Here is a 16,902-nt window from a genome sequence, read left to right as displayed (position 1 = left end):
AACTATATAGAGAGAGTAATAGTGGATCAATATCTTGGAGAAGATGGGAGGGGATGGGATCAAAGGAACATGCAAAGGAGTTAAACTTGGCAAAGAGAAGGACTGCCTTTTCATTTGAGACAAGGGTGTATGATTATAATAATAACAATAGCTAGTTTTTAACCACCTATGTGCCATCTCTGAGCCTCACAATAATCCTGGGATGTAGTTGCTACTATTATCCCTGTTTTATAGTTGAGAAAACAGAGGCAGACAGAGGCTATGTGATTTTCCCAGGTTCTTATAGCTAGGAAGTACCTGAGGCTAGATTTGAAATCAGATCTTCTTGGCTCCAGGCCCAGTACCACATGGCTATCTTGATATGTGGGTGAAGTGAGAAAAGGAAAGGAGTTAAAGGAGCTTTTGCCAAATGGTCTCAGTTTTTTCAATGAAGTATAAAGTGAGGTCCTCACCTGAAAGGGCAAGAGGAGAGAGGCACAAAAACATTTGGAAAAGATGTTGTGGTTAGGGGACCAGTAAATCTATAAAATGGTTTGCCTTCCTGCAATGAGGACCAGTTGTGATTATGTAGAATCAATTTGTGGTGGATTCAATAAGCACAGAAGGATATTTTAACCTAACAGTAATAAGAAATCTTGGAGGAGGCATAAATTTAGGGAGAAAGAAAGTGATTTCTGTTTTAGACATGTTGAGTTTGAGATGCCTATGAAGTGTTCAGTTTGAAGAGTAACTTGGTGGTTGTTGCGGAACTAGAACTCAAGAGAAAGACTGGGAATGCTTCCATATGCAGAGAGATTAAACCTTTGAGACCTGATGAAGTCCTTTTCTCCATTTATGTAATTGCCATGAAGTTCTCTTAGGTGTAGCTGTAGTCAATCAGCCAGGTTGCTAGGTTCTATACCTTCTTTGAGCTCAGAGCTAGAAATTGTCTTTGCCACAAGAAGCCATATTCACTCAATGTGCTGCCTTCCTCAAGTGACTGTCTTTCCTCATTGGTTGCAGACATGTCTACTGACATCAGCCATTACTACTTTGGGGATTCTGCTATTCCCCCCAGGAAACTCTTCTTTCTACTACTTATTCTGTTGATACTCACAAAGCTACTTTGTAGACCATTTCATCTTGGAATTCTAGTTCACCTAAGATTAGGTATAAAGAAATACAAAGTGACAGAGGGAAACAAATTCTCACAGTCTTTATGGCCATGGGTGTCCTACTACATTGCTTACCAGATATAGCTCAAAATTGTCCTGCCACCCCCTGAATATAAAGGAAAGTAAGCAATGAAAGGGAAGATTGCTCTTTATGTACATCTGCTAAATTTTGGTTCAGCAACCCCTGAGTCATCAGTTCTCTAGCCTAGCAGCCAATTAGAAGACTTCTTCATTACCTCTGTCTTATGTGGACAGAAACAACTCCCCAAACCCAGTTTCTCTGTGTTTTCTTGGATTAGGAGAGAATATTTGCATATGCTCAAAGGATTACCCCCTGACCCCCCCCCCCCATGCCAGGCTATGCTCATTAAAATAAAAATCTATTTTCTTCTTGTCACAGTTTAATAGGTTTTAGGAATTAGCTGATTCTTGCCAAAGCTTTAGCAAAAACAGGAAATTTCCTCAGCTGCATAACACAAATTCTAACTACTTCCTCTGCCTTTTTGTTTTTGTTTCATTCCCCCATCTCTTATCTAGATTTTAGATCCCTTCTATTCCAGTTTTACTTCTTTACTGCCTCAGTGTCTTCAAATTCTGACTCTATCTTTTAAGTGACCTTGGACAAGTCATACCCTTGAGGGCCCAGGGCCCAGGTTTTCTATTCTATGAAATAAGGGAGCTGGAGCTGGACCAGATGATCTCAAAGGTTCCTTCCAGCTCAAACATTCTGTCATTTGGTATTGTACTTGGGGGTGGGAGGAGGGCATCGAGTGCCTAACAAATATTATAAGATTGGCTGAATGATCTCCTAAAGCTTGACCCCCAAATTCTTTACATTCATCATTCATTATAGCATAATAATATATTGCCCTTATATCCCATAATATGTACAGCCATTCTCCAGGAAATGGATTCACATTTTTTAAATAGATTTTTTGGTTATCACAAATGTTTCTATGAATAGTATTTTATGTTTGGGTTTTTTTGTTTTGTTTTTGTTTTCGGTTAATATCCTTTGGGTATATAATCATATTAGTGGGATGCTTGGATCATGGTTAAGAACAATTTATTTAACTTATATCATTTATTTCTTAAAACAGTGTGGATATTGTTGAAAACACTGCCTTCAGGATATTAGGAGAGAAGTTGATTGCCAGGAGTTCTGACCTGATGGAGGCTTTCAAAAAGTATGATGTGAAAAACTCAGGTAAGAAAACAAAACAAAACACATTATTCCAAACAGACAACTCTTAAATTCTCTTCTCCTTTTGACTTCAATCCTTCAATTTCTTTAGAAATGAGGGTGACCTAGTATTACATATTATATATAAAACATTATATATAATATTACATATAAAATATAGATAGGAAGAAGGAATGGAGTAAACAAGCATTTATGGGGTATGCATTGTGATAAGTGCTAGGAATAAAAAACAAAAAACAAATTGGTTAGGAGCAGCTAGGTGGCACAGTGGATAGAGAACCAACCCTGGAGTTGAGAGAATATGGATTCAAATTTGGCCTCAGATATATCCTAGCTGTGTGATCCAGAGCAAGTCACTTAACCCTCTTTGCTTAGTTCTTTCCCTTCTGTCCTACAGTTGTCACTAGGACAAAAGGTGAGAGTTTAAAAAAAGAAAAAACCAACAAATTGTTTAGGGTTTCTGATGTTATAGTGGTTCTATGGGGAACTCATCAATTTATTTTAAACCCTTAACTTCCAGCTTAGAATCATACTGTGTACTGGTTCCAAGGCAGAGAGAGCAGTAAGGGCCAGGCAATGGGAGTTAAGTGACTTGCTCAGTCACACAGGTAGGAAGTATCTGATGTCAAATTTGAACCCAGGACCTCCTATATCCAGGCCTGTTTCTCAATCCACTGAGCCACCTAGTTGCCTCAGAGACTTATCAGTTCTTGAATCAGTCTCAAGATAGAGTCATTCTCAGAATGATAAGGCTGGTAGTGTTAAAAGTAGAATAGTATAGTGCATGAGCCAAAAGTAAGGTGAACAACATGTCTGGAACTTTTAATGAAGTCTAAACAGGGACTCACCAGTCAAGACATTAATTCATTATTCTGAGACTCCCTTTCTTCATTAACTTGCTATAAACACAGAAAGTATGGTAATCTAGGTCTTCCCAATATGTAAAGCAACTTGTTTAAGGGAATCTGTGTATCTTGGAAGGGGACATACCTCTCTTAGGGTAGCAAGGTTCTATCTGTTGCCTAATAGCATTTATTTCTTTTAAAAAATTATAATTACCATTTTAGAAGAGGAACAACTGCTATAAAGCACTTGCTGCCTCTATGCTTTCACTCATTCAAATACCTAGTAATGGGAGAATATGTAAGTATAAAACTATACCTTTAGAGCAAGGAAACAAGGATTTATCTAAAAAAACCCAACCCAAACATAGCGTTAATAAACCATATTTTCACTTTACTTTCAAAGCTTTGAAAGAATCTAGACCTTATAGTCAGGGCCAGTTTCTGCCCAATAAATTTCAAAACTTATAACTTCGATGGAAATTTTTTATTTCCCAAATTAAGATCACATCATGGTGGGGAATTTAGGTGAACACTTGCTAACTCTGTGACTTGGATAAGTCACCTAACCTCTATTGCTTAGCCCTTATTGCTCTTTTGCTTTGGAACCAATATTTAGTATTGTTTCTAAGACAGATGGTAAGAGTTTTTAAAAAACCACATCTTGATAAATACTCTTCCAGAGTTTGGCAGCTATTATGTATCAATTTTTTAAAATTTAGAATATTTTTCCAAGGTTACAAGACTCATGATTCCCCACCCCCTCTCTTTCCTCCCCCTTCCCAAAGCTGACGGGCAGCTCCACTGGGTTATACATATATCATTGTTCAAAACCTATTTCCATGTTATTCATATTTGCAGTAAAGTGATCTATTAGCATCAGAACCCCAATCATATCCCCATTGAACTACATAATCAACCACATGTTTTTCTTCTGTGTTTCTGCTCCCAGAGTTCTTTCTCTGGATGTGGATAGCATTCTTTTTCATAAATTCCTCTAGATTGTCCTGGGTCATTACATTGTTGTTGGTAGAAGATTACATTCGATTGTGCCATAATGTAGCAGTCTCTGTGTATAATATTCTCCTGGTTCTGCTCCTTTCACTCTGCATCAATTCTTGGAGATCTTTCCAGTTCACATGGAATTCCTCCAGTTCATTATTCCTTTCAGTACAATAATATTCCATTACTATCAGATACCACAATTTGTTCAGCCATTCCCCACTCGATGGACACCCCCTCATTTTCTAATTTTTTGCCACCACAAAGAACTTGGCTATAAATATTTTTGTACAAGTCTTTTTCCTTAGTATCTCTTTGGGTTACAAACCTAGCAGTGGCATGACTGGATCAAAGGGCAGGCATTCTTTTAAAACCCTTTGCACATGAATCCAAATTACCATCCAGAATGGTTGGAACAATTCACAACTCTACCAACAATGCATCAGTGTCCCAATTTTGCCATATCCCTTCCAACATTTATCACTTTCCTTTGCTGCCATATTGGCCAGTCTGCTAGGTGTAAAGTGGTAACTCAAGAGTTGTTTTAACTTGCATTTCTCTAATCAGGAGGGATTTAGAACACTTTTTCATGTGCTTATTGATAGCTTTGATTTCATCGTGTGAAAACTGTCTATTCATTTCCCTTGATCATTTGTCAATTGGGGAATGGCTTGATTTGTTTTTTGTAAATTTGACTTAGTTTCTTATATATTTGGAAAATTAGTACATCAATTCTAATTAGGACTGTCATGTAAAGAACTACTATTGTCATCTCTAAGAGATTAGTCATAGGATATTACTCCATACTATTGCTAGGAATACTTAGAAATGCAATGTTCTATTGCTGAATTATACATGATAAATTTTCTTTTTCCTACCTTCAGTTAGCATAGTTATACAACTATAACTTTCAAGTTGAACTAAATCTTTTAATTTATAACACTATTTTATTGTTTGTTTTTTCAAATTATTCTTAGGAGATGCCAAAATAGGTGAAAACAAGACAGAGAATATTATGAGATATAAAATATATAACTTTGACTACATTAAATTTTAAAAGTTTTACATAAACAAAATAATTGTAACCAAGATTAAAAGGTAAACAACACACTGGGAAAAATATTGCAAGTCTCTCTGACAAAGATTCCATTTCTCAAATACATAGAGAATTGAGTTAAATTTATAAGAACACAAAGCATTCTCCAATTAACAAATGGTCAAAGGATATGAATAGGCAATTCTCAGATGAAAAAATTAAAACTACCTTTAGTCATGAAAAAATCCTCTAAATCACTATTGATTAGAGAAATGCAAATTAAAACAATTCTGAGATACCACTTCATACCCACAAGATTAGCTAACAGGACAAAAATGGGAAACAATAAATGCTGAAGGAGATATGGAAAAATCAGGATACTGATACCCTGTTGGTGAAGCTGTGAAGTGGTATAACCATTCTGGGGAAAAATCTGGAACCATGCCCAAAGGGCCACAAAATTGTGCAGACCTAGCAATACCATGGCTAAGTCTATATCCCAAAGAGATTAAAGATAGGGGGAAAGAACCTACCTGTATCAAAATAGCAAAGAGGTGGAAACTGAAGGGATGTCCATCAGCTGGGGAATGGCTCTACAAGTTGTGCTATATGCTTGTAATGGTATACTGTTGAAAGAAATGACACACGGGATGATAAAAAACAAACAAACAAAGGAACCCTGGAAAGACTTAAATGAAGTGCCTCAAAGTGAAGTGAACAGAACCGGACAATATTGTACATAGTAATGACAATTATATATGTTGATCAACTGTGAATGACAACTACTATCAACAAAGTATGGATCCAGGACAACTCCAAGGGACTCCATGACAAAAAAGGCTATTTACTACCAAAGAAGGAATAGAGACTGAATGTAGACTGCAACATACCATCCTTATTTCCTCAATAACTTTTCTCTAGTGTTAGCAATATGTGTCTTCTTTCACAACATGTTGAACATGGATTATATGTATTACATGTATTATATAATAATATATGTACAATCTATACCATGCCTTATTGGGGAGAGGTGGGAGTGAGTGAGAGAACATGAATTTCAAAATGTCAGAAAAATAATATTAAAAATTGTATCGATGTAATCTAGAAAAAAATTATAATTTATTATAAAAAATACCAAAATGTCAAGGCATTAAAGTAAAACACATCTAATAATTAAAGAAACTTTATTACAGCAACATTTAACAAACAATAACTAACCAGCTTTCTTTATTTTCATCAAATTAATGAATCTGAATTATGTAGATAGCATTGTATTCAGAAGTCACTTAAATCCCTATAATCCTATGATCCTTTGAACTTCCCACCCTCTTCCCTTCACTGGAGGGGGAAAGAAAGAACCCAATAGAAAAAGTGATCTTGTGAGAGGTATATAAAAGAAAATCACATAATAATGAGGTTGACATTTAGGTAGCCTTTGCTTAGGCCAATCTAAGTAGAGACTTGTACACTTGAACCTATTTCCTTTCATATTTTCCTACAGCTTGTCCCTTTGATTATTCTTTCTCATATCCAATCATTCTCTCTCTACTATCTCCTTTCTTTGATGCCTAAGAACAGTTCCAGGCCTCCCTCAGCCTCAAAAAATCTATCACTTGACCCTGACTTCTTCTCAAATGATCATTCTAAATCTCTTCTCCCTTTCACTGTCCAACCCTTAAGAAAAGCCATTTACACTCCTGGTTTTTATTTCCTCACCTTCCATTTACTTCCTGACTCCTTGCAGGCTGGTTTCTAAGCTCATCCCTGGAATGTATGCTGTCTCCAAAGCTATCCACAATTTCTTAATTGCTAATTCAATGGTATTTTCAACCTTCAGCCTTCCTGACCTCTCTGGTATATCTGACACTATTAACCCTGCCCCTCTTCTCCTTAATCACTGTGTCACTGATAACTTTGTGTAACATCCATGATCTTAAGTGAGGTTAAAGCTGCCTCACAGAATTCCACAGTGCCCCCCCCCAGAACACTAGGAGAGGGGACAGTTGGGGCAGTTAAGAACCTGGGTATAAAACTCCAAGACACCCAACTTGCAAGGACACTTTGGACACTGCTTTTGAGGGTTCAAGGGAGGCTGGGAAGAAGTGTAGCATTGCTTTTTGTTAGCTCATCTCTGACCTCAGGGAGCAGAGTGTTACTTTGCTGGTTTACTCCATAGAGACTATACCAGGCTGTGGGCACTGGGAAATATTACCTCACTTACAAGATCTCAGTTAATCTTCAAAGTTACCTTCACCATCTTAAACTTAGTAACATTAGATTAGGAGTAAGGTTAGTGAGTGAGATAAAGTCAAGTTATTCAAAGCACTTTCCCCTTTGGGGAAAGTGAAGGCAACAAGTTTATTGGAGATTTTAGATAGTTTACCTCCTCCTCATTCCTAAAATCCACCTCCCCTCTCCCTGTTTTCCTGAAGTTAATAAATCCCTTTCCTAGTTGAATTTGAGAGCTTGTGTGAGGATATACCAAGCTATACTTACTACCAATATACATTACCTAGGCAAAAACTTCATCTAAGCAAGCATTGGAACAGCTGTTGTCCAGAGAGCAGTTCTGCTGATTGAGAAGACAACTTGAACCTTTTATCTGGGTTTAGGGAATAATCTTTAAACAGTGGAAGTTGCTAGTCTCTGTGGGATCAATTTCTATCTATCAAACAACTTAGCCCTGGCTTAGTCAAGCCTGTTCAGTCTCCATTACTTGACCTAAAGGGGATTTGATTAACAGTTATTTCCTTCGAGTAACTGTTTCAAGAGGGGGAAGGGGAAGAATTCTATTCACTCCTACCCCTCCTCCCCCCCCCCGCCCCCGGTAAGATTGCTATCCTCCTTGAGAGAGCATCCTTCTTGCTCTGTCTCCATTACCAACCATTGCAAATCTGATCCAATTCAACACTTTGTTGACATTGCTTTCTCCTAGTTCTATTTTGACCCATCTGACTGTTGCTCAGTTTCTTTTAATGGTTTATTATCAGTGTTCCACTTCCATCCATTGGTATCCCACAAAGCTCTATCTTGGACTTTCTCCTTTCTCTCTGCCCTTTCTCCATAATGATATTAGTTCCCATCCATTCAGTTATTATCTCTATTAGGATGTCTCTCAAATCTGCATATGTGATCCTCATTATTTCCTGAATCCCAGTTCTGTATTGCCAACCATCTAGCATCAAAACTCAAAATGTAAAAAAATGGAAACAATGGTCTTTTACTCGAAATACATCACCTCTAAATTTCTCTATTCATGTTGAGGGCGCCACCATTCTCTCCCTAACCCACGCTTATAAATTGAATCATGTTTGACTTCTCATTCTCACAAACTTCCTATATGCAACCAGTTGCCAAGCTGCACTAATCTTTCTCCACAATAACTCTCACTTCACCCTCATTCAGGTTTCCATAATAGACTAAATCAATCTCTATGTTTCTATTCTTTCTCTTCTTCAATCCATCCTTCATGCAGGTACCATAATTCTCTTCCTAAAACAGAGAACTGACTGCCATTCCTCTGCTCAAGAATATTCTGTGGCCTTTAAGATAAATACAGACTCTTTAGCATGGGATTTAAAGCCTTTTTCAGTTTCCAGTGTTTCCTGGTAGAATTATTTTATTTTGCTCATCTTCTTTTCATTTAAACTGACCAACTTGCTATTCTTCTAATTGGCATTATATTTCCTACTTTTGAGCCTTTATACAGGCTATATCCTTGTATTTCATTCACTCCTCCTTGATTCTATTTCTTCTTGTTGTTTTTAATTTTTATTATATTTTTCTTTTCCAGATTACATGCAGATAAAACTTTTAATAATCATCTTCTGACATTTTTTGATCCATGTTCTCTTCCTCCTTCCTTTCCTCCTACTTCCCTGAGATGGTAGAAAATATGATATAGGTTATATGTGTGCTATCATACAATATATGTTTATACTCATTTATATTTATCTTGCTGCGAAAGAAGACATATATTGCTATATAAGAAAAAATTCATGAAGGAAACAAAATGAAAAATGATATGCTTCATTCTGTATTCAGGCTCCATCAATTTCCTTCTGTGGTGGTGGATACCTTTCCCTGTCATGTGTCCCTCAGAATTGTCTTGGATCCTTGCACGGTTGATAATAGTTAATTCATTCACAGTTGATCATCATACATTATTGCTCTTACTGTGTACATTGTTCTCCTGGTTCTGCTCACTTCACTTTGAGTCACTTCATATAAGTCTTTTCCAGGTTTTCTTTTTAAAATGATCATTCTATTTGTCATTTCTTATGGCATAATAGAATTCCATTACAAGAATATATCACAATTTATTCAGCTATTCCCTAATTGATAGATATCCCTTTGGTTTCTAGTTTTGCCACCACTATAAATATCTTTCTACAAATAGATAGTTTCTCCCTTTTCTTTTGATCTCTTTGGGATACAGACCTAGTAGTGGTATTGCTGGATCAAAGGGTATGCATGGTTTTAGAGTCCTTTGGGCAAAGTTATGAATTGCCTTCCAGAATGGTTGGATCAGATCACAACTCCAGCAGTGCATTTTTGTCTTAGTTTTCCCACATCCTCTCCAACATTTACCATTTTCCTTTTCTGTCATATTGACAATCTGATAGGTAGAGTTGTTTTAATTTGCATTTCTCTAATAAAGAGTGATTTTAGAGGGGCATGTAGGTGGCTCAGTGGATAGAGAGCCAAACCTAGAGACAGCAGGTTCTACATTCAAATCTAGCCTCAAATACTTCTTAGTTGTGTGGGCAACTCACTTAATCCTAATTGCCTAGACCTTATTCTTCTTCTTCCTTGGAACTGATATTCAGTATTGTTTCTAAGACAGAAAGTAATGGGTCAAGGGTTTGAGTGATTTAGAGGATTTTTTCATATGATTATAGATAGCTTTGATTTCTTCATTTGAAAACTTCCCGTTCATATTCTTTGACCATTTATCAATTGGAGAATAATTTATATTTTTAAAAATAAATTTGAATTAATTCTTTATGTATTTGAGAAGAGAACTTTATCAGAAATAAAAATTTTCTCACCAGTTTCCTTCTTTTTTTTTTTTTTTGAAAAATTTACCTTGTTTTAAAATGGATTCTAAGATTCATTTCCAAGGCAGAATAGCAATAAAGACTAGACTATTGGGGTTAAGTGACTTGCCCAGGGTCATGCCATAGGAAGTGTCTTAGGCCAAAGGAATCTATCATTAGACCTGGCTCTCTATCCACTGAGCCACATAGCTGCCTCTTTGTGCTTTCCTTCTTATCTTGGTTGCATTGATTTTGTTTCTACAAAAACTTTTACATTTAATATAATCAAAATTATCCATTTTATATCTTGTAATATTTTCTATCTCTTGTTTGGTCCTAAATTCTTCCTTTATCCATAAATTTGACAGGTAACTTATTCCATGCTCCCTTAATTTCCTTATGGCATCACTCTTTATATTTAAAGCATGTACTCATAGATGAAGTTCAGTAAAATGATGGACTCCTCTCATTGAATCACTAAGAGAGAATCAGGTAGCCTTTTGATCAAAACAAATTAAGTTGCCTGTCCCTAGCTCAAGCCGAATTTTCCCACATCCTGGTCAGCAGGACATGACAAGGGACACAATGATAGGATATTCTTTAAAAGGCTAATAGGATATGCAGATAGATAGGATTGAAACAGTCCTTCTTTTGATTGGTTAAAACCCTCTTGAATAATTAGAATAATGGGCTTTGTAAATTGCATGTTCCAATTAGCTAGCTTGGAGGTAAGATTTTAATTCTCAAGTAACCAGTCAATGGCAAATGATGGGAGAGACAATTTTTGCATTAGGGACTAGGATAGAAGGAGCTTGCCTGTTCCCATACTTTGTACTTGCTTGCTCGCTACAACACTTGTAACACTGGCTTGTGAGTATGCATTCTTGTGAGGATGAAATAAAAGCCTTTGCCACATTAAAAAGCAACAACAAAAAAATGTACTCATGCTGACCCTATCTTAGTAGATGGTGTGAGATGTTGGTCTATTTTCAGTCTCTGTCAAATCATCATTATTATTATTATTCTAATTTTACAGATGAGGAAACTAAGACTCAAAAAGATTCTAAGAGATTTCAAAGAGAAAGTATAACTCTGGTTATACAGTTAGTAGATGAATGGGAGGGGATTTAAATTCAGATATTTCTTTTTTAAAAACCCTTACCTTCTGTCTTAGAAGTGATACTAAATATTGGTTCCAAAGCAGAAGGGTGATAAGTGCTAGGCAATTGGGGTTAAGTGACTTGCCCAGGGTCTCACAGCTAGAAAGTGTCTAAGACCAGATTTTGGCCCAGACCTGGATCAATATCCACTGAGTCACATTGCTTCCTCAAGTATTTATTTCTAGCTCTAAATCTAACACTCTTTCTATTGTACCACTTTATCGTCCTGACCTCAATGGGTTCCTTCTCCTAGGATGCTCATTATCTATATAGGAAGATAAGAGATGTTATGAGCAGTAAGGGGGCTCAGGAAATGCTAGTGATGGGAGAGAGAGAGACCTTAACCACAGCTAGATGTGAGTATAGGTTTATTCCTACATTAGCTAGGTTAGGCTTCCTTTAAGATCTCAAGATTCTTTGCTAAACCACAAGGCCTTAGAAACCAAACCAGTCAGGCAGTTGGTGGGAATTTCCAGGAAGTAGAATGTGGACTTCCTGAAACCTTAGGTTGAAATGAAGGATCACACTGGCTTGGAAATGACTATAGCCAGATAGAGATGTAACCCAGATCTGACTGCTTGAAGCTAGTTATTATACTAAGGTAAGAAGTTGGCTTTCAAAAATTATTTAGGATTTAGGATCAAACTGGGTTTATTTGTAATCAAACTGAGGGCAGGTAAGAGGGAGAAGGAAAGGTGGGTGAAGGGTACCCTAAATGATCTTGCCTAATTATTTAAAACTAAAATAATATTGAAGCACAAGTTGTTCCTAAGGTGCAGAGTATGGGAAGACCTTGTGGTCTCTTCTCAACTCCATTGCTGCTTGTTGCTGAACCCAGAGGCTGCCAGGCCCCTAGGTCAGAAGCTGTTGTTTCTTGAAATTAGCTGTTCACTCTTACTTGATTTAAAAGCTGTTGGCTATGCCAATAAGGTATTGATTTGGCTAGCAATGAAGGTTTTCCCTACCTACCTGCCTAATCCAATCTCCAAAACCTACCAGGGTACAAATTGCCACCACCTCCTCCCTAACCCTTGAGATGAGAGAAGTGAAGTCCCAGGGGTTTGTGGACCTTAGTTTATACCCTGTCCTTAACTGTCACCTTGGCACACGCCCTGGGGTGCTTTGCTAGGTTCTGTGTTCCAAAGTGGCAAACTTCTATTTTGCACCTACAGAAAATGGCTGCCCATTTCTGCATATCACAGTTTGCCCATTTTCTCTTCTAGGAATCTGCAACTTGCAGCATTCCATACATTCTTACTTAAGTATTACTAGCATGTAAATCTATACTATACTCAACTAAATAACTCATTCCTCTTATTCCCCTAATCTATTCCCCAAATAATAAAAGTTCTATCTTCTATACCTAGACTGCTCTTATTCTAATCTAAGCTAAGACAGGTATTGGGAAAACATTCAAGGAAAGAAATGGGATTTGAGTTTTACAGAAATTTAACAGAAAGGAAAAAATGGTTAAACACAATAACAAGATAACATTCAACTATCAACTATTGCTAATCCTAAACATACAGTAATAAACTCTAAAATATGAAACTTTCTATCTTCATGCACTATGAATCAAAAATGTAACAACTAATAAACAGTTCCTAGCAACATTCTAAAGACCTATGTAAACTTGCTAAGTATTAGTAACATTATGGTGTTAATAAGCTTAACCTACATTAAAAGATTAGTATGTTGGTCTTCCGGTTAAGATGGAGGCAGAGTATGGAGCAGCTGCTCGATCTCTCCTAACCGAAGCATACAGGACTCCTCAAGGGGACATGAAAACGAACCCAGACGAACGAAGGAACCCCACAACAGGGCGCAGCATTGAAGGTACACAGAATCAGGGCATCTCCACGCTATAAGGGGGTGAAACAGCTCTCACTAAAATGCGAGAGGAAGAAGCCCCTAAACCCCCCACCCCCACCCCCACCACACACCTCGCACAGCTCCAGGGCCAACGCACAAGAGTGAAAACAGGACTGGGGCAACCAGTAAATCACTAGCAGCCCCAGGGCTTGTACCTGTATGCTGCAAGACGAGGGACCCCAAGTGGCTGGGGGGTGCGCACGGACTTTCCTGAGCATCTGCGCAGTATGGACAGAGATCTCTAACGCAGGGACTTTCCTGAGCGTCTGCGCAGGTGAAGGCATCGCCCCAGGTGTGAATAAAGATCTCCAGCGCAGGCTTGGACCTCCAGTGAGGACCCGGAGCAGTCGGGAGTGTGACTGTTGAAGCAGCCCCTGAGACAGCTGAAGGAGCCTCAGGAAGAGGGGCAGACCGGGGTCTACCAGGAGGCCTGACCCCAAGGACAAGGAGACTGGAGCCCCTAGGAGCCTAGAAAGTGCAGGCAGACCCTGAGTGTGAAGACAAAGCTGAAAAGGGGCGGGGCTAACGATGGCAAGCTGAGAACCCCAGAAGAAGAAAAAGATTATCAAGAAAAACTCTGGAACACTCGACAACTTTTACACAGAGAAAATCCAGACAACAGAGGAGGACAAACAAGTAATCATATCCAAACCTTACCAAAAAAATGAAAGCTGGTCACAAGCTATTGAAGAGTTCAAAAATGAGATGTTGAGGAAGATGGAAGAGATCTGGCAAGAAAATAACAGTTTAAAAGGCAGAATTTTGCAATTGGAAAGTGAGGCTTAGAAATCAAATGAACTGATAAGCAAATTGAACACCAGAAATGACCAGATTGAATAGGAAAACCAAAAGATTATAATGGAAAACCAGTCCCTAAAGGCTAGAATTGAACAATTAGAAGCCAATGATTTCTCAAGAAAACAAGAACAAATAAAACAAAGTCAAAAGACTGATAAAATAGAAGGAAACATGAAATATCTCAATGAGAAAGTGACAGACCAAGAAAACCGGCTGAGAAGAGACAATTTGAGAATCACTGGTCTTCCAGAAAAGACAGAAATTAATAGAAACTTGCACTCCATACTTAAAGAAATTTGTCAGCAAAATTGCCCTGAAGTTCTACAACAAGAAGGCAATATAGACATTGAAAGGATCCATAGATCACCCTCTACACTAGACACAGAAAAGTCAACACCAAGGAATATAATAGCCAAATTCAAGAGCTTTCAAGTAAAAGAAAAAAATCTTACAAGAAGCCATAAAGAGACAATTCAAATATCAAGGAGCACCAATCAGGATCACACAGGATCTGGCAGCCTCCACCCTAAAAGACCACAAGGCTAGGAATATGATATTCAGAAAGGCAAGAGAGCTGGGCCTTCAGCCATGGATCAACTACCCATCGAAACTGACTATATACTTCCGGGGGAAAGTATGGGCATTCAACAAAATTGAAGAATTCCAAGTTTTTGCACAAAAGAGACCAGGACTAAATGGAAAGTTTGATACCCAACCACAAAAATCAAGAGAAACATGAAAAGGTAAATAAGAAACAGAGGGAAAAGAAAGAAAACTTATAATTTTTTAAATTTGACGCTTTAAGGGCTTCAATAAGATCTAATTATTTGTATTACTATGTGGAGAAATGCTATGTATAATTCTCTGTAGTGAACTCTATTCACTATTATAATATTCACTATTATAGCAACCAGAAGAATAATTCATAGGGAGAGGATAGGATACTGAATGGTCTAAGATGACATGGGGGGTAGGAAAGAGGGGGGGAAAAGTAGGGAACACCAAGAAAAATCTGAGTAAATAAGAAAAATAGGATATTCTATTACACACAAAGAGGGCATGGGAAGGGGAGGGGATAATACTATTATAAGAAGGAGAGGAAGAGAGCATTAAGAGGTAATAATCAAACCTTACTCTCAGTGTAATCAACCTGGAGAGGGAAGAGTAGCTTTATTATCCATTTGGATAAAAAACTCTATCTAACCCTACTGAGAAAGTCAGAAGGGATAAACCAAAGGGAGCAGGGGAGTGGGGAGGTCAAAAAAGGGAGGGGAGAAGAAAGGGAAGGGAATTCATTAGGCCTTTAAAAAACAAAAAGAGGGGAATAACAAGGGAGGGGGCAGAAAGGGAAGTCAATCAAGGGAGGGGATAAGGGATACTGGCTAAAAACAAACCACTGGTTTAAAAGAAAATAGTGTAAGAAGAAGGGGTGGGTCTAGGGGAGGATACAAAAATGTCAGTGAATGTACAACTGATAATTGTGAATGGGAAGAACTCGCTCATAAAACAGAAGCAAAAAGCAGAGTGGATCAGAAACCAAAATCCTACCATATGTTGTCTACAAGAAACGAATATGAGGCGGATAGACCCACACAAGTTTAAGGTTAAGGGCTTGAGCAAAATCTTTTGGGTGTCAAATGAAAAAAAGAAGGCATGAGTGGCTATTATGATCTCTGACAAAGCCAAAGTAAAAATAGATATGATTAAAAAAGACAGGGAAGGTCATTACATCCTGATTAAAGGCAGTATAAACAATAAGGAAATAACACTGCTCAATATATATGCACCAAGTGGCATAGCATCCAAATTCATAAAGGAGAAACTGGCAGAGCTCAAGAAGGAAATAGATAGTAAAACCATAATAGTGGGAGATCTAAATATTCCTCTTTCAGATCTAGATAAATCAAACCAAAAAACAAGAAAGAGGTAAGAGAGGTGAATGGAGTCCTAGAAAAATTAGATTTAATTGATATGTAGAGAAAACCAAATAGGGACAAAAAGGAATACACCTTCTTTTCAGCTGCACATGGTACATTCACAAAGATTGACCCTGTAATAGGACATAGAATCATTGCAAACAAATGCAAAAGAGCAGAAAATGTAACCTTCTTAGATCATAATGCAATAAAAATAATAATTAGTAAGGGCACCTGGAGAGGCAAATCAAAAATCAATTGGAAATTAAACAATATGATTCTCCAAAACCAATTTATCAAAGAAGAAATCATAGAAACAATCAACAATTTCATTGAAGAGAATGACAATGATGAGACATCCTACCAAACTCTGTGGGATGCAGCCAAGGCAGTACTCAGGGAGAAATTTATACCCTTGAGTGCATATATTAACAAATTAAGGAGGGCAGAGATTAATGAATTGGGTATGCAACTCAAAAAATTAGAAAGCAAGCAAATTAAAAACCCCCAGATGAAAACTAAATTAGAAATACTAAAAATCAAGGGAGAAATTAATAAAATCGAAAGTAAAAGAACTATTGAATTAATAAATAAGACTAGAAGCTGGTATTTTGAAAAAAACAGATAAAATAGACAAAGTACTGGTCAATCTAATAAGAAAAAGGAAAGAAGAAAGCCAAATTGACAGTATTAAAGATGAAAAGGGAGACCTTACCTCTAATGAAGAGGAAATCAAGGCAATCATTAAAAACTGCTTTGCACAATTATATGGCAATACATATAGCAATCTAGGTGAGATGGATGAATATTTACAAAAATATAAACTGCCTAGATTAACAGCAGAAGAAATAGAATACCTAAATAATCCCATATCAGAAA

At 37.3% G+C, this 16,902-nt stretch overlaps 1 protein-coding gene across 1 annotated transcript in view; it reads left to right on the top strand.

Annotated features, from left to right (window-relative positions):
- PPEF1 (protein phosphatase with EF-hand domain 1) overlaps positions 1-16,902 on the top strand; it is a 185,454-nt gene that overhangs the window by 120,483 nt on the left and 48,069 nt on the right. Inside the window, exon 13 of the mRNA XM_044669261.1 lies at positions 2,255-2,361. Within this exon, the coding sequence (XP_044525196.1) occupies positions 2,255-2,361 (107 nt within the window). The remainder of the gene's footprint in view (positions 1-2,254; positions 2,362-16,902) is intronic.

Source organism: Gracilinanus agilis, chromosome 3 (assembly GCF_016433145.1).
Source record: "Gracilinanus agilis isolate LMUSP501 chromosome 3, AgileGrace, whole genome shotgun sequence".
NCBI classification, from domain to species: domain Eukaryota; kingdom Metazoa; phylum Chordata; class Mammalia; order Didelphimorphia; family Didelphidae; genus Gracilinanus; species Gracilinanus agilis.
Note: the sequence above shows the minus strand (reverse complement) of the source record. Positions and strands in the feature narration are given on the sequence as shown.